At 53.7% G+C, this 17,610-nt stretch overlaps 2 protein-coding genes across 6 annotated transcripts in view; one reads left to right on the forward strand and one right to left on the reverse strand.

Annotated features, from left to right (window-relative positions):
- The window catches only part of Plcg1 (phospholipase C gamma 1), a 34,384-nt gene extending 26,880 nt beyond the window's left edge, over positions 1 to 7,504 (forward strand). The window contains exons 20-32 of the mRNA XM_090352370.1: positions 142 to 219; positions 868 to 971; positions 1,140 to 1,236; positions 1,408 to 1,477; positions 1,955 to 2,112; positions 3,333 to 3,429; positions 3,570 to 3,794; positions 3,884 to 4,032; positions 5,281 to 5,395; positions 5,499 to 5,660; positions 5,767 to 5,855; positions 5,943 to 6,127; positions 6,270 to 7,504. Coding sequence (XP_090208496.1) covers positions 142 to 219; positions 868 to 971; positions 1,140 to 1,236; positions 1,408 to 1,477; positions 1,955 to 2,112; positions 3,333 to 3,429; positions 3,570 to 3,794; positions 3,884 to 4,032; positions 5,281 to 5,395; positions 5,499 to 5,660; positions 5,767 to 5,855; positions 5,943 to 6,127; positions 6,270 to 6,312 — 1,572 coding nt within the window. The 3' untranslated portion in view covers positions 6,313 to 7,504. The remainder of the gene's footprint in view (positions 1 to 141; positions 220 to 867; positions 972 to 1,139; positions 1,237 to 1,407; positions 1,478 to 1,954; positions 2,113 to 3,332; positions 3,430 to 3,569; positions 3,795 to 3,883; positions 4,033 to 5,280; positions 5,396 to 5,498; positions 5,661 to 5,766; positions 5,856 to 5,942; positions 6,128 to 6,269) is intronic.
- Positions 7,505 to 15,099: 7,595 nt separating this feature from the next.
- Zhx3 (zinc fingers and homeoboxes 3) overlaps positions 15,100 to 17,610 on the reverse strand; it is an 83,573-nt gene continuing 81,062 nt past the window's right edge. For all 5 annotated transcript variants that reach the window (XM_090352372.1, XM_090352373.1, XM_090352374.1 and 2 more), the window contains one exon: positions 15,100 to 15,471. In XM_090352372.1, the coding sequence (XP_090208498.1) occupies positions 15,461 to 15,471 (11 nt within the window). In that variant the 3' untranslated portion in view covers positions 15,100 to 15,460. The remainder of the gene's footprint in view (positions 15,472 to 17,610) is intronic.

Here is a 17,610-nt window from a genome sequence, read left to right on the forward strand (position 1 = left end):
GTAGGGAGTGCCTGTAGACCACGTGCCAGTGAGGAGGGCAGAAAGGCCTGGCAGAAGCCACCTCTGCTGGGGAGGGAGCCAGCCGCTGCTTTTTGTCTGGGTTCTAGAGTATTAACAGGTCCTATTCTCTCCTCTTCCCAGGAGCCTGACTATGGGGCCCTATACGAGGGACGAAACCCCGGGTTCTATGTGGAGGCCAACCCCATGCCAACATTCAAGGTACGAGCCACTTTGGGAAAAATGAGACGGGAAGCGGTGCCCGGCTGTTTGGGACTTGCATGTCTGTGTTCTGGGCTCATCTGTGGTCTGTGAGAAATGGTGGTTGTGGTTTTCTGAGGCCCAAGAGGTTCTGAGAGATGTGTGGTTGGCAAATGACCACAGCTCTCCCAGCCCCCTACCTCCAGTCCCCATCCCGTGTGTTGGCGCTCACTACTCTTAACTGTTGTGGGGGTTCCCCCCACACACCTCCATTTCTGCCATAGGTAGCGGCAGGTCCTCCTGCTCTGTACTCTAAAGTGGGAGACTGTGCCCTGTGTATCTCTCCCCTCAGCAGCCAGGAGTGGAGTACGAGACACGCCACAGGCTGCAGGCCCTGGGAGATGCACAGGGGCCACTACAGAGCTTGCCCTCCTGCCTGCTCTGATTCCTGAGAGTAGATTCAAGGTTCATTCATCCTCTGGCCTCCGTGGGGCTCAGAATATTCTACCTAAGTCCCCCGGAGCTTCCCTGGCACAGTCCCTCCCTGTCCCGGCCCTACTGGGGCTTATGGCCGGCTCCAGCAACTCCCACTGGCCTGAGCCCAGAGGGGGTGGTCGGGTGTGGCAGGGAGGGCCTGTCTGATTCCACATGTTCCTTCCTCTTTTGCAGTGTGCAGTCAAAGCCCTATTTGACTACAAGGCCCAGAGAGAGGATGAGCTGACCTTCACCAAGAGCGCCATCATCCAGAACGTAGAGAAGCAAGACGGGGGCTGGTGAGCCTGTGTGCGGTGCGGCAGGAGCTGGCACGCAATGGGTTTCATGCCCACACATTGCACCGGCGACACTGCTTTTGGCCTGGCTTAGGCGTGGGAGCCCCCAGGAAAGGACGCCTTCTTTGTGGGCAGTGGGGCCAGTTTCTGAGAGTTTCTGCACTTGCCCAGGTGGAGAGGGGACTATGGCGGGAAGAAGCAGCTGTGGTTCCCGTCAAATTATGTGGAAGAGATGATCAGCCCTGCAGCTCTGGAGCCTGAGAGGGAGGTGAGATTTTCCTGTCCTGGCTCTCTTGGCGTGCCTCTGTTCCGGTCCCAGTCCTGCCTGGGTGACTGTACCCTGTGCCCCTGCGAGATGCCTTGTCTTGCGCACAGACGCTCCCTTTGCGCATGCACGCGGCAGCCACGCTGACCATTCTGTGGGCTTTGCTTCCCGTAGCACTTGGACGAGAACAGCCCTCTGGGGGATTTGCTGCGGGGGGTCTTGGATGTGCCGGCCTGTCAGATCGGTGAGCCCTGGTCTCTTTCTCCTACCCCCGCCTCTGTAGGGTCAGGTTCTCCTTTTGACTCTTCATGCTGCTGGAGGTGAAGCTAGTAGCTGAAGCCCTGAAGGCTGCTCTCACCTAGACTCTCCCCCGGCCCCCCATTACCTGGCCACCCCAGGCTCCCTTTGTCACTCCTAGCTTTGTCCCTTGCATGTAGGCCCTGTGCCAGGCACTGTGGAGTCAGAACACATAGCATAGATGCTGAGAGCTGTGGCCCAAGGCGGAGGTATAGAGCTGGACTCAAGCTCTGGTTCTGCCAGCTGCCCGTGATGTGTGTGAGCTGCAGTGTTCTCTGTAAAATGGGCGCACACTTCAGCCTCCGTTTGCAGGGTGTAGCTGGGAAGAGAGAAGGAGGTGGAGCGCATCTGAGCCAGCAGCCTGGGTGGAGCCTGTGGAGCCCAGACCTCCGAGTGTTTCTAGCTCTTATCTTCTCTCACCCAGCCATCCGTCCTGAGGGCAAGAACAACCGGCTCTTCGTCTTCTCCATCAGCATGACATCAGTAACCCATTGGTCCCTGGACGTGGCTGCAGACTCACAGGAGGAGCTGCAAGACTGGGTGAAAAAGATCCGTGAAGTGGCGCAGACGGCAGATGCCAGGGTGCGAGCCAGGGGCAGCCTAGAAGGCGCTGCTGGGGCCAGGAGAACAGCTAGTTCCTGTCACTCGTCCCTTAGAAGCAGGTTGTTGACTGCCGTGCTGAGCTCATCTCTGCCTTGCCTTAGGGAAGGATCTGGGAGATCCTTCTCACTCACAGCAATGGGGTTGCTTCGGAAGTGTTGAGAATGCAGAGTCTGGGTCACTGGCCAGGGGCTGCAGAGCGGGAAACCCAAGCCATGTTCTGGGGTAAGGGGTGTGCGTGCAGACACTTGGGAGTGTGAGGAAGATGGTAGGAGAGGGTGAGCCCAGAGTGGGTGCAGAGGCTGCAGCCCCTAGGGGTAGCAAGCCTCTGATGTGCAGCGCTGTAGAGTGGTGCCAAAAGAACCCTGGCATGCCCACGGGCATTAGCACCAGTGCTGATGCTGAGGCCGGGCGGTGACATGCCTAGGTTGGGTGGCAGTAGCCAGCAGCTCCATGCGGGAAGGGCGGGTCTAGGGGTTGGAGGTGGAAGAGCTCTCTACTTGTGGGACAGATCATAGAGGTGTCTGGAGGAGGGAGGCTGCTCCCCTGACCTGGCATAGCAGGAAGGGCACTCGTGCTTAGAGGCGTTGCACATTGCACCTGGGGTGTGTCTGCTTTAGAACAAACAAGCACATGCCAGCCAGGCAGAGGGGGCGGGCACTCAGAATGTGCTGGGGTTGGCGTGTGAGGCACTGAAAGACCCAGTGGCTGAGGCAGCACCATTTCTGAGTTCAGTGGGAAAGCAAAAGAGGAAGTATGAGAAGAGGGTCCCGGAGCACTGGAGAGGGGCGGGCCCTCTGGGTGGGTTTCTGCAGCTCTGATCAGGCGTGGAGAAAAGTGGGCTGTGTTGCTGTTGGGAAACTGAGGTAGTAAAGATCATTTCAGGTGTGGATGTTGCAGAGGCAGGGCATGAGGTCTTAGTACAGCCTCAGGTGGCCAGGACGTACTGTTTCTACCCAGGGATGAGGCTGGGTGAGGGATGATCAGAAAGTACTGGGGAGGGAGCCCGGCCAGACCTGGGGTCCCCATGAGGTAGTAATTGGTTGGAGGACAGGAAAGGATGAAGCTGAGGACAAAGGGCCACATCTGCCTTGTTTACTACTGGTGGGATCTGGAAGTTGCATGAAATGGGGGACAGAGGGCCTGTGGACAGCTGGCAGGGGCGGGAGCCTGGGGGAACGACACCTTGTTTATATTCCCAGCTCACGGAGGGCAAGATGATGGAACGGAGGAAGAAGATTGCCCTGGAGCTTTCTGAGCTTGTCGTCTACTGCAGGCCTGTTCCCTTTGACGAAGAGAGTAAGGCCAGGCCCAGGTGGGATGAGTGGGGGCCTGGTGGCTTAGGCACTTTCTGTGGCTGGCAGGAGAGGGGTGTTCGGTGCCCCCTTCACTCCCTGGGTGGGCAGGCTCTGCAAGCATTCTCCCTGTTTTGGCTTCAGAGATTGGCACAGAACGTGCCTGCTACCGAGACATGTCCTCCTTTCCTGAGACCAAGGCTGAGAAGTACGTGAACAAGGCCAAAGGCAAGAAGTTCCTCCAGTACAACCGCCTGCAGCTCTCCCGCATCTACCCCAAGGGCCAGCGGCTCGACTCCTCTAATTATGACCCTTTGCCTATGTGGATCTGTGGCAGTCAACTTGTGGCGCTCAACTTCCAGACCCCAGGTGAGGAGACCCCTTACTGGGGCCGGGGGACAGTGGGGAGGAGCATCAGGGCAGTTGGGCTGGAACCCACCGGAACCCCACTCTTCCAGACAAGCCTATGCAAATGAACCAGGCCCTCTTCATGGCGGGAGGGCACTGTGGCTACGTGCTGCAGCCGAGCACCATGCGAGATGAGGCCTTTGACCCGTTTGACAAGAGCAGCCTCCGCGGACTGGAGCCCTGTGCCATCTGCATCGAGGTAGCTGTGTTCGTGGACTCCCGGGTGGGAATGGGGCTGCTTTTCGTGAGGGATTTCATGGTGTATTTGTCAAGAGTGGGGATGTCTCAGGAGTCAAAGCTAGAGGTCACACGGTGTGTGGGGATGGGCACAGCCATGTACAGAGAAGACTCGTGTGAGTGAGGGGGCCATGAGCTCCTCGAGAACAATCCTCTGAGGTAGAAGGTCAGGTCAGCAAGGGTCTCGTCCCCACAGTGCACTTGGGCTCCCAGAGGAAGCTGGCTTGAATGGCTTCTTCCTGGCACCAAGGAGTCAGGCTTCCAGGAAGGCCACCCTGGGGGAATCCCCTGCCTAACAGACTAGGCGGGTCGGCGTGGCAGAGCCAGGCGCCCATCTACAAGAGCAAGCCAGAGCTGGGCTTGAGCACAGCATGCTTGTGGTAAAAAGTGGTGGCAAGGGCTAGCCTGGGGGTGAGGGCAGGGTCAGAGCGGGGAAGCACGAGGGAAGAATGAATGTAGTGTGGGGCCAAGCCAGGTACGCCAGGGGCGAGTACAGACCCACGGATGAACATAAACTGCTTTTGATATTTATTTTCCCTAAGGAGAAGTAATACAAAAGATTTCCAGGGGCTGGAGATGTGGCTTAGTGTTAGAGTGCTTGCTTAGCATGCCTGAAGCCCTGGGTTCAATTCCTCAGTAACCACATAAAACAGAAAAAGCCAGAAGTAGCACACTAGCTCAAGTGGTAGGTAGAGTGCTAGCCATGAGCAAAAGTAGCCCAGGAACAGTGCCCAGGCCCTGACTTCAAGCCCCAGGACTGGCCCCCCCCCAAAAAGTCCATATCCAAACACATGGATATAACGTGAGGTAGATTTAAATTGCACAACTCAAATGAAATCTTTTGGTTAGAGCTCAGGTGTGCGTGCGTGCATGTGTGTATGTGTGTGTGCACATGTATGTGTGTACACGTGAGTGTGTACCTGTGCTGGTCCTGGGGCTTAAATTCAGGGCCTGGCCACTGTCCCTGAGCTTTTTAGCTTAAGGTTAGTTAGTGCTCTACCATTTGAGCCACAGCTCCACTCCCAGCTCAGAGCTCAGATTTTTATAGGCAGCCAGCAGCTTCCCTGGCTGATTTGTGGACGTAGTGGGCAGAGTTCTTCTGGCCCAGCAGAGGGCGTGCTTCTTCCACATGAGGCTTGTTCCTGAGTGATGGTTATGGTAATGCAAGAACAGGGAGATAAGTCCTGTCCCATCTCTGTCTGCCTTACAGGTACTAGGGGCCCGGCATCTGCCAAAGAATGGCCGGGGCATTGTGTGCCCTTTTGTGGAGATCGAGGTGGCTGGGGCAGAGTATGACAGCGTCAAACAGAAGACAGAGTTTGTAGGTAAGTCAGGACCACCCTCCTCATCTTGGGGTGCTAAAAACTTCTCCCTGCCGGGTACCTCAGCGTACTGGCAGCCTAACGCCTCTGGCCCTTGCCTTCACAGTGGACAATGGACTGAACCCTGTGTGGCCAGCCAAGCCCTTCCACTTCCAGATCAGTAACCCTAAATTTGCCTTCCTTCGCTTTGTGGTGTATGAGGAAGACATGTTTAGTGATCAGAACTTCTTGGCTCAGGCTACTTTCCCCGTAAAAGGCTTGAAGACAGGTGAGGACCCTTCCCTAACACCGTGTCCGGGGACCTTGCTGCCAGGGTTGGGCTGGGCCATTGTGTGGCACCTGTCTGTACTAAGGGCCAGGTTTCCTCCTCTTAGGATATAGAGCGGTGCCTTTGAAGAACAACTACAGTGAAGACCTGGAGCTGGCTTCCCTGCTCATCAAGATTGACATTTTCCCTGCCAAGGTGACTGCCACAGGGGAGGGTAGGTAGAGCCGGACAGCACCTCCCTCTTCCACGGGGGCCCTTGACCTCTTTGTACTTGCTGAGTAGGAGAATGGAGAGCTCAGTCCCTTTGGTGGCACATCGTTGCGGGAACGGAACTCAGAGGCTTCCAACCAGCTGTTCCACGGCCGGGCCCGGGAAGGGTCCTTAGAAGGCCGCTACCAGCAGCCATTTGAGGACTTCGCCATCTCCCAGGAGCATCTCGCAGACCATTTTGACAGTCGAGAGCGAAGGTTAGGGAGGTGGGGGAGGCATGGGGATATGCGTAGGGAGGGTGCTGGAGTGGAGAAGACTGGCTCTCCTGTGCTCTTCTCCTGGGTAGCCCATGAGGCTGCAAAGCCCTGTCACCAGTGAGGACACTTCCCTTCTGTCCAGGGCTCCAAGAAGGACTCGAGTCAATGGAGACAACCGCCTCTAGTGCCTGCCTTGCTGGAGAGCAGCGAGTGCTGCGAGCCTCGTGGAGTGTCGGGAACTGGGTTCTCTGGAAGTGGCCTGGCCTGCCATGGCAGCCTTCCTGGTGTCACAGCCTGGAGCCTGGATTCCAGCCGTGAATGCTAGCAAAACCAAGCCATTACCGAGATGTACTGTCTGGGCCCTCCAAGCCCCACTCTGGGTGAAGGCAAAAACTGTACTGTGTCTCGCATTAAGCACACATCTGGTCCTGAGATGGATCCGTCCATCTTGTAGGGCCAGGACCAGGGCCGAAGCCCCTTGGAGGGGAGGCTGCCGCCTCGGTGGCACAGGAGGCTTCAAAGAGCCGCCGACATTCCTGAGAGTAGAGGAGGAGCAGCCATCTTGCTGGGCCAGGGAAGCAAACAAAGTTTACATTGTCCTGTAGCTTTAAAACCACAGCTGGGCAGGGTAAGAGCCGAGGTCCCTGCACTTTGGCCCTGGAGCCAGGGCAGAGGAAGTCCAGGTCTGTGTGGAGGCAGGCTCTGCGCTGCCCTGCCCCTGGGAGGACACAGCACAAGGGCACTTTGCCCGTGGCTGGGATGCCACCTAGCCTGACAGACACAGGGGATCATGATAAAAATAGCAGTATTATTTTTCTTCTCAGTGGTATTGTAACTAAGTTATTCGCTCCTCTTGCCCCTTCCCCTGGGAGCGACACCTCAGTGCAGAGCCTTTGAGAGCTGCAGCCGCCAGCCTGAGTTGGAAGGGGCTCAGTAGGGGGGTGAGGCTGTGGAGGAAGGGGTGGGGAGAGGAAATAGCAAAGAGTCCTGGTAAGCTTTTCTGTTTGTTCGTCTGTTTTTAGGGAAGACTTTGTTCTCCCTGAGGCATGAGAAAGGGGGTTTAAGGAGTTGCCTGCCGTGTGGGTAGGTCAAGTCAGGTAGTCAGATGTTGCGTGAAGCTGGGTGGCTGGGCGCAGCTTCTGTGTAGCTGGTCAGAGATGTAAGGAAGGAGATGGGAAAGCTGGGAAGGAAGCCCCCTCTGAGGACAGAGGCGGGGACCAGGCCCGTGGGCGCCAAGGTGCCTCGTAGCATAGCCAGCATTCAGCACACGCAAACCCACTGCCCTCATTTGGGCTCAGGGTTGGCCATTTGCTAGTTCTGCTGCCCTCTTAAGATCTGACTGCCAAATAAATCATCCTCATGTCCTTTTTCCTTTAACTAGTGTGCTTTTGTGTGTGTGGGGGAGGGGGTTCCAGGAAAATCTCAGCTAGTCAGAGGTCACCAAGTTTCCACCACCGTGTCTTCCAAAGGCAGGACCTGGGAGCGAGTCCCGGCTCTCGCCATCTGCCACGCAACCGGAGTTCTGCCCCTCCCCCTCCATGAACACAGAGACCTCTCGATGCAGAAGAGCAGTGGCCAAACGTGTTGTTCGCTCCGTGCCATGTCATGTCTCTTCCCGAGGTCCTGTGTCTGGGGTGGTAAGGGTAGAAGGACGTAGTGCGCTCGGCCTCACCTTGTCAGCTGGAGTCACAGTGGCATGCTGTGATTCTGGCTGGCCACTTGCTTCTTCCTAGAGCTTCACCATCCCACTGCCCACAGGCGAGGCCCCCCATACCCATACATGGAGATAGGGGTGGGAATTGATGATACTTTTAGGGTTCCTGCCCCCTCCCACTGCTGAGACTTGTGGCTTAGGAAGAAGTGTTATCAGGGCAGGGAGAGCCCCCGGCACTAGGTAAGGCCCATCTGCGTGGCAGCCTTGGCTTGAGGCCGACAGCTTGCGTCACTATGCACTCCCATGTACTGCTGCACAAGCTTTGCCTGACTTTGCCAGACAGCAGTTTCACAGACCTTTTAAAGACTCATCTTTCAGGGCCAGGAGTTTGGCCTAGCAGTATAGTGCTTGCCTAGCATGCACAAAGCCCCTAGGTTCAATTCCCTGGTACCACATACATAGAAAAAGCTAGAAGTAGTGCTGTGGCTCAAATGGTAGAGCACTAGCTTTGAGAAGGCTCAAGGACAGGGCCCAAGCCCTGAGTTCAAGACCTAGGACTGGAGAAAAGGGGGAGAAAAAAAAAAAGACTTGTCTTTCTTGGCCTGTCACATTGCCTTTGCCTTCAGCTAAGAAGGGAGGTTGTTGACCCAGACTGGTTCCCAACAGACTGGGGGCATGTGTTGGTGTGGAGGTCCTGGTCCTTCCCCGAATGTCCTGGCATCTTACCTGGTAGGTAGCTGCCTCATCCCTACCACGCAGGCTGTCTGTACATGTGACAGGAAGTGCCGCCTTCCACCCCCTGGATCTTGACCTGTGGTGTCAGCTCTAGTGCCAGCTCTAGTGCACGTGACAGCCCCTCAGACTTGGCCCTCCCGGGATTGGTCACGAGCTGCCTAGGTGAAGAAAAGGGATCACCGGGGCTGAAAATTGACTTGGGGGAGTCAGTGATGGCCAGGAACCCCAAGAGTTAGACTTGATCCTGGCTAGTAGACATGCCAAAGTGGCAGACCTTAACTTCACCACATGCCACCCAGCAGAACACAGGATTGCCTGCAGGGCTGGGGCATTCTGCCCCCTGCCACAAGACTTGAGTGGCCCGGAGCTGCTTGTGTCCTCGCTGGAGAAAACCCACTGACCTAAATAAGGAGAACATCCTTCTAACCAGGTACAGAGTGAACTTCACGCGAGGACTGGACTAGAAGCTCCCGTGTGAAGTGGTGTGGGCCTCGTCTCACCATCTTAGTTCTGTTGAAGGGGGAAGACAAAAAGAGCAGGTTGTCCCACCTAGCTCAGTCAAAAACAAGGTTGGATGAATGAACTGGGTCAAGTCTTGAAATCTTAAGAGGAAAAGGAAGGCACTTGCTAGTTTCTGTTCACAAATAGTCATGGCTCCTGTGTTCATCTTTGTTGCGAACAGTTTCTAAAATACGGTAAGTATTTCACATGGGAGCTGTTCCACTGAGCCCAGCAGCACAGGAGGCTGGTGAACTTGAACCCTAGTGAGCAGTGAGGGAAACCTTGACCTGTCCATGGAAGTTTAAAGTCAGTTTGCCCACAGAATAATCAGTAGATCCTGGGTGTTCCTGGCTTTCGTTGACTCCCCCACAAAATAAATTGTCAGATGTGAAATATATGTACATTTTTATTAAGGAACAATCAGGAAGTTTAAAGTACCATTGAGGCCCATTCCAAACTGTACAGTTTGTCCCTGTTCCCGTCCCTTATCCAGATCCACAGATAGAAAAATCTAGGAAATGTGCAATCTGCATCTTCAAAATAGCAGCATCCCCACAGGGGACCTTGTGAGGCCTGGCGACTCAGCCCAGGAGGGCAGCCCCACACCTCCTGCCTGGAACCACTGGGCCGAGGTTACCAGGGTAAAGGGTTGCCATTCCACCAGATGTAAACAACAGTATGCCGCTTCCTGCTTTGGTCTCACACTTGGTCACGACAGGAGGTAGGACCCTCTCACCCCAGCTTGGCTGAAGATTTCGGTTTGCCTCTGGACCAACAGGACTGTTGCCCTTCGCTTAGCACCAGAATGATCATTTCTTCAGCGAGGGCAGGGGCAAGTTGGAAGCAAACTGCTCAAACCACTTCCTAGTCCCCTCACCCAGGAACAAAAGGGCTTGTACCAAAGATCAGAACACGTGGCCTTAGATGACCAGGAATCGAGACTTGGTAAGGAAGGAGCCCACGGGCCTTCTGCAACCTCTCCAGCTGCCCCCAAGGCTGTTGGTACAGCCGAATGAACAATGGCCCGCAGGGGCCAGAGGAGGATTGGTGGGGTTTTCTCTGTGAAATAACAGTTATGGCACAGTCTGACCCTCCTGACACAGCTCAACAAAGTGGCTGCTCAGAAGCGTGGGGTAGTTCACGGCTCAGGGTGACCACTGCTGCCCTGGCTTTTGTCCAGTTCCATGGGAAGAGACCTGGAGGTCATGCTGCTGAGAAGTGGGCGGAACTTTTGACTCCAGCAAGCAAGCTGAGACAATGAGACAACTGTATGGGCAGGAAGCAGGGACAAGTGACAAGATCTCTCATAAACACAAATTACAGAGGGGCAGGCACCACGAGATGGACTCACCCCATTGGGGTTCCCGAGGCTTGTTGCTTTCAGCCTTCTGTGTGTTTAGGGACGGGGGATTGGAGGTGCAGCCCAGTTGGTAGAGTGGTAGCCCATGGACATTCAGTGACTGAGCAGCCATCCTTTATCACGGGCATCTCACCTTCCATTCCTGTCACGCTGAGTAATTCAGAATCACTCATGGGAGAGAACATGAAAAGGGTACTTGCTAGCACACACATGCTTGTACATGCATGCACACCTGGGCCGTTTCCTGGAGGAAGAGGCGCTGATGGCAGGTGAACACGCAGGCCCTGTCAGGTGCCTGTCTTGCCACCTGCCCTCCCATATGGATAACAGGATGGTGCCAGGCAGCAGGAAGAGCAGGAGAGGCACATCGCTGCAGGGACAGCCAGTCCCTTGGCTCTGCCGGGCTTCTGCCCATCCTCCAGGCCCCAGGAGGAGTGGAGACACACAGCCTGTACTACATTCTCTGAATGCTCGACGTCCTGCACACCAGACAAGGTTTTGAAAACCAGGCAGACAGGTGTTTGCTTCTTGTCATTGAGACACAGGCTCCTGTCCCTTTTCCAGACTTCAGGGCAGTTGTGAATGGGTGGCTGCTGCTGGTCTCTCTGCTAAAAAGAAACGGTTGTTTTTCTGGTCTCGGGGACTGAACCCCTCCATAACAAAGTAGATTTACTGATAGTACAGGATATCTAGCTACTGTGGACAAGAGCATGCCAGGTAGTCTCTGCCCTCTCCAGGACACACGCTCTTGCTAAGCTCCTTGCACTTCATAACTGAAGGCAGAAGATGGAGAAGCTCTGTGCACCGGGCTCACTGCCACCCCATCTTCCCAGTGTGGCCTGGAACAGGAAGCACAAACCCCAGCAGAAATGAATTCTACTGGAAGCCTGTGGGTTCCATTTGGACTTCTAGCTGGGCCAAGCAGCAATCCAGGAAGCACCACAATGGCCATTTCCCGCTAGGCACAGCCTAATCAGAAACCTGGCACTCTGTTGATACTCCTGCCTCGCACCCCCCACAGCCAAGTCGGCCCAGGTTACATGCTCTGCCACTTCCCTTCCTGCTGGAATGCGTCAGAGCAAGCTGAAGGGGGGCACCTCGGGAAGGGGACTGGTGCTCAGGGGAGGCTCAGCCTCTACCACTGCCCCTGCGTTAGGTGCTGGAGCGCTTCAGAAACGGGGTCTCCTCAAACACGTGGAGACAGCCCCGGGGTCTGGGGAGGACAGCTGCAGAGCTGTGTGTTCTCAGGGAAAGGGAGGCCGGAAGAGGGGCCTCCGGTCCCCAGTGAGGAGCAGGTCTCACTAGCACCTGACCTGGGAATGGCTGTGCAGACGTCCATGTGTGCACGGCGCCACCCTCCAGGCTGCATCTGAGCCCCAAAGTGAAGACAGTGCCCAAGAATTCCATACAAATGCTCATCGCCCATGATGGGATCCAAGCTCAAATGTCCCTCAGTAACCAGCAGGGCACCGGAGAGGAGCATTTGAAAAGAGGGCCCGAGCACCAAGGTTTTAGGGTTTTCTTGGCTGCTTCTCTCCTAATGTGACTATCCACTTAAAGCAGTGATGACTGAGCTGACAAGGCGGCTCCAATCCAAAGGTTTTGGTCCATATAGAGATTACAAAGATGAGGTAACAGGGCCCAGGACAAGGAGGGTGGAAGCAGGCAGTGGAGGGCCCCTCCCAGCCTCCATGCCAGGAGGCTTAGAACTGATGTTCCAGAGCTGGAAGGGATAGGGATGTGACAGAGACTCTGTCGTTGAGCCACTGTCTGAATAAATCAAAACTGCCACAACTACATCTCAGTCTGCACACACTGGAGTTCTTAGTGGGCAGATCTTCCTGGGTCAGCTGGGGACAGACTGAGTGTGGGTAGCTCAAGTTCCAACTTGTTAGTGGGTGGCAACAAGCTCCCACCCCACTCTGTTCTAGAAAGCCAGTATGTGGGGGCCACAGGCCGGGTGCTCTGGTCCCCCAACAGCCATCATTTGGCAAGAATAAAAGAGCTCAAAGACCATCAGTCACCACCAAACTTCAGAGCCAGACAACCAGCCTGAGCTTTCTTTTTCAGGAACCCAAGACGCTCAGTTTCCAACTACTTTCAGCTACTCCAAGGTCAAAAAAGTACAAGTAATCAAAATATGCAAACTATGTGTATCATTAATTCAAATTTCCATGGTCAGAATAGTGGTCTTGCTTTTTTCCAGGTTAACTAAAACTGAATTTATCACTCCATGTTAAAACATAAACAAAAACAGAAACAAATCAAGCAGGCATGCACCATAGGAAATGCTGAAAGGTGGTCAATCATCTCTAATGCATCCAAGTGCACAGAGGACAAACCTTTTCATTAGCAAAGGCAACCCTCAACGTGACAGCCCATGGACGGCCTCTTATGCGGCAACACATGGAACTAAATCCTCACGCGGCACGCAAGAACAGGGCCCCCTTCCCTGCGCTGGCTACGTCCTGCTCCACGCTAGTGGCTTGTTGCACTCCAGGCTTGACACTGGCAGCCATGGTCTCCCCAAAGCACCTGCTTGCTGATGGCCTATCACTGTACATCATCTTATTCTGCCAAGCCTAAGGTCCAAATCCCTCTTTCTCACTCCGGTATCTGTCCAGTCTGCTGGCTCCTTACCTGGGCAGTCTCATCATTCATGGTGTGGATCTGGCTCCTGGGCTAATGCCTACAAGGAAAACATGCCAGGGGCTGCATTATGGCAACTTTTCCCTCTAAAAGATGAATGGGGAGCCATGGCTGGAGCACTATGTCCTGCATGAACTTGTCCACCATGTGGCTTGTTTCTCCTGCTTTGCTGTCTGGATGGTAAACTGAATGTCAATACAAATAACCAGGAAAATCACCAACCAATAACCAGAACACCACCAGCCAGCCAGTACGGCAAGGCTCAGGTGGCATTGCCAGCAGGCGCCGGGGGATGAGGTACCAGGTGGCTTCAGCCATGCACACCGTGATGGCGGGCCTCTCCAGACACCAACCAGCATTCCCTCACACACAGGCTGCTTCCCCAGCACAAGATGCACGGAGCCCCTCCAGTGCACCCAGCAGATGTACTTTCACAAGTAGAGTAGCAGATGAATATTGGTACTGTATACGTGGTTATATAAATTGATCTGCAAGTACATAAAAAAACAGAAGTTCCAGGTGTCTGTGTCTGTTCTCTGATGGAAGCTAATTCCTCAAAGGCTTTGGGGACCAAATAAATAATTTGACTCCCCAAAGGGAAGGGGTACAAAATAGGCTACAAAAATTTGCCAAGTACTCAGAAGCTCCATTTGGTCCATACAGGGCAGGGAAGCAGGAGGAACACTTGAGAAACAAGGTTAAGAGCTTTAGGTTTCCAAAGCTCTTTCCTTTCTCCTGAAGGCAGGGATTTCCTCCGTGCTGGGCCTCAGGGCACAGCCAGCAAAGCGGCCTGCGTGTCCACACCTGTGGCAGGCAGTGGGCAGGAAGAGCGGGACACTACCAGCATCTCCAGTCCACCGCCAGCTCTGGGTCTCCTGATGCCCTGGGCAGCTGGGTGTAGGCGATGAGCCTCTGGGGCGGGTGCTCTGCTTGTGCTGGGGAAGTGGGAGCTTTCCTGGGAGTGGGGCCACAAGGAACCAGCCGGGGCCTCCCCTCCCCACTCACTGCTCATGGAGCCGCCAGTTTGGAGAAGCAGCGGCTTTGTTAGCTAACACGGCTCTGCAAGCAAGCAAGTTTTCTGCTTTTCATTGTTTCAAAGGCACCTTTTCTGGGATTTTTCTCCCTTCAGAGGACCACCCCCGGGGGGGGGGCTAAGCAGGTGGAACACTTATTTCCAATAAATACACAGCTCTAAACATGCCCTCACAAGGACCTGCGCAGCCATGTCCAGCACCTCTAGGCATGCGCCCAGCATGCTGAGCAGGCCTTGGTGTTGGGCAGGGGCACTACAGGTGTTCCCCTGGGACTCTACCTGCAAGTCCGTGTTCCAGAGCATCCCTGCTCTGGTTATTCCAACATTCAGGGGCTCAGTAAGTATGGGGAGAAGGCTCCTCTGACCTTCACGGTCGCCAGAGCCACCGAGAACCGCCTAGGAAAGCGGGGCACTGGTGGCTCATGCCTGGAATCCTAGCTACTCAGGCGGCTGAGATCCAAGGATCGTGGCTCTAAAGCAGCTCCGGCAATAAAGTCCCCATGAGACTCTGATCTCCAATTAACCTCTAGAACAAACCAATACCGGAAGTGGAGCGGTGGTTCAACGTGGCAGAGCGCCAGCCTTGAGCGAGAGAGCTCAGGGACAAGGGACAGTGCCCGGGCCAGGTCCAGGCCCAGGAAGGGACAGGGAGGGAGGGGGAGCGCCTAGATCAGGGGGAAGTGCACACACGTTCCACTCCGCAGATGCCCCTTTAGTCATCTGAACCGGAATTCAAACTCCCAGTGAAAAGGCATCATTGTTAAGACAGCAGGGAGCGCGGGCTATTTCTGAGGGCACCGTGGGCCTGGCATGAACCCACCACTTCATGCAGGCCTCCCTTCCTTTACTCCCAACCAGTGTCTTTACCCAGGGGTTGCTGCCTTGGAGAAGGTGGAGTTCTGAGTGTGTGCTGAGCCCTGCTGGCTGTGGGCAGGTCTCAGCGGGCCCCAGAGAACAGACACGGACGGCCATGGCCCTTGTCAGACATGAGGTGAATAGCACACTGCCTTGCTAACCAAAGTTTCTATGGAAGGAAAATGTTTGTTGTCTGATGCTTTATTAAATGCGTATAAGTGGCCGTATGTGTTAAAAACTTGATTCTGTCTCTGTGGCTAGGAATTCAGAACCATTTTGTCCCTGGGAGGCAAGAGAAAGGCGTGTGCCTCGCAAGAGGGAGGCCAGGGCGTGGGAGCATGGGAGGAGGAACCTTCTTGCTGCTGGCTTCGTATGGGCAGTCGGAGGGTGGAGATGGTGGCTCGGGCTCTAGCTGGCTGCAGGGCTCTGAGGCTCTCAGGGGGTGCCCAGGCTGGCCATAAGAACAACATGTGGTAGAGGCAGTCTGGCTCTGCCACGTGTCAGGGCGTCACGGCTCAGGCAGGTCCTGCACGCAGTCAGTCCCATTCAGTCTGTCTCTGAGGAGAAAACACAGGCAGGTCACACTCCAATCTCTGGATCTCAGATGTTAGCAGCTTGTACAGCCTCAGGGCGGCCAAGCAACTTTCCTGCCAGCCCGCCCCCCCTAGCCTGAGGGAGGCCAGCACTCTGCCGCTTGAGCCACAGCACTCCTCTTCCAGCTTTTGATGGTTAATTGGAAATAAGAGTCTTAGGTCTTTCCTGCCCAGGCTGGCTTTGGATCATGATCCTCAGAGCTTATCCTTTGAGTAGCTAGGATTACAGGCGTGAGCTGATGGTACCGAGCTCTTTTCAGTTTTTGCGTGCTTGTTTTTGTTTTTTTTTTTTTAAAGTGGCAAAGCAAAGATCAATCTATCTATCTGTCTATCTATCTATCTATCTATCTATCTATCTACCTATCTAAAGAGAGAGAGAGAGAGAGAGAGAGAGAGAGAGAGAATTTCCTGTTCTTCATGCAAGAAATGAAACTACAACATTCAGAGAGTGAGTGTCTTTAATGCACAATAATTTTTAAAAAAAATTTTGACCCAGGATCTTGCTATATAGATCAGACTAGCCTTGAATCTGTCGTTTTCTGGTCTTCATTTGCTGAAAACAGGCAATAAAGGCATATACCACTATGTGAGACTCAAGCTTTTAAATTTGGTAAAAGCTGATTTTTAAAAATCTTTTGTTACTTAGGTTCTTACGGTCACACTTGGGGAATTGTTACCTAATTTTCTAGCCTGTAATATCTTCTGGATATTGATTAGGTGATTGGTATATTTTATGTCCACTAGGTCTAACTGATTTCTTATGGGTGTGTGGGTGTGTTGTTTGGGCTTTTATTGTTTTGAGACAGATTCTCAGTACTTTCTTATGCTAACCTCCAACTGGTGACCTCAAGAGATTTTCCTGCCTTAGGCTTTCTAAGTAGCTAGGATTATAGGCATACGCCACCATACCGAGTTTCTGGCTAGCCTTTATTCTTGAGGGTTAGTAAAGTTTCTGAAGATGCTTGTAATCCTCGCTACTGAGAAGGCTGAGATCTGAGGGTCACCGTTCAAAGCCAGTCCAGGCAGCAAAGTCCTTAAGAACTAGAAAAGGGGAAATGGCACTGTGGCTTAAAGTGGTAGAGCACTAGCCTTGAGCAAAAAGAGCTCAGGGACATGCAGGACAGTTTAAGCCTCACAACCAACAACAGCAGCAAAAATTAAAAAAAAAAATTTCTGAAGGCATGTAATTACAATTTCTAGGGAGTTTTGTCTCTCTCTTCTTTTAATTCTGCCTATTTTTGTTTTGTAAACTTTGGGGTTCTGTTAGGTGTATAACAGTAGTTGCTATAGTTTTTGTTGTATTAAAACTTTTTGTCAATTTGTTGTATCCTTTGTCCCTGGCCTGCCAGCAAAAGGGTGCAGAGACCAACCTGGACAAAGCTGCCTGGCTAGAAGAGAACAGATAACCTGAAAAATGGCCGAACCAAACTCAGGAGTGCTCTTTCCGGCACGGCTCTAACTGCTTTGACTCCGGGATTTGCTAACCACCCTCCAGGAAGCCGCAGTCTGTGAGGGGGGTGGGGGGACCATCACTCCCTCTTCTGGGGAAACTAGGAGACAGAGCAAGCTCTCACACCCCAACTACTAGTGGAGCCTGGGCTCCACCAAGCGTTTCCTCTTTCACTTTACAGAGCTGGTCTCCGCCCGGTGTGTGGGAATGAAGGGAACAGGCTTTCTGAGAATGCTAAACAGATGGAAAGCATAGCAATCCCCCCTCTCCCACTATAGAAGCAGACTTAGAAGTCTCCTTTATTTTCCTAAACAAGTGAAGAAACAATAGTGTAACTAGTTTCAAAATTGTTGTCTTGAAATGAATTAAAAATACTCAGAGGAAGAAAAAGAATTTTGTCTTTTTCAGAGGTTTTAAATAGAAAGCAACGGGGGTGGAAAAACTGGGGTTTGCCAGGCCAAAGCAAACAATGTGCAGCCATTGTATGCAAACAACTGGATACTATCCAGGAAATACTGGGATCCGTGAGGGGGAGGGGACTGTGGGTGGCTTGGGGGGCCAGACGCCAAATATTAGACCCCACGTAGAAGCAGCTCCTATCAAACTTGCCAGGGACTGTCTTCCACGATGCCCAAGCCCCCCCACACATTCGG

The sequence above is a fragment of the Megascapheus bottae genome, chromosome 18, assembly GCF_031878675.1.
Source record: "Megascapheus bottae isolate mThoBot1 chromosome 18, mThoBot2.hap1, whole genome shotgun sequence".
In the NCBI taxonomy this organism is placed as follows: Eukaryota; Metazoa; Chordata; class Mammalia; order Rodentia; family Geomyidae; genus Megascapheus; species Megascapheus bottae.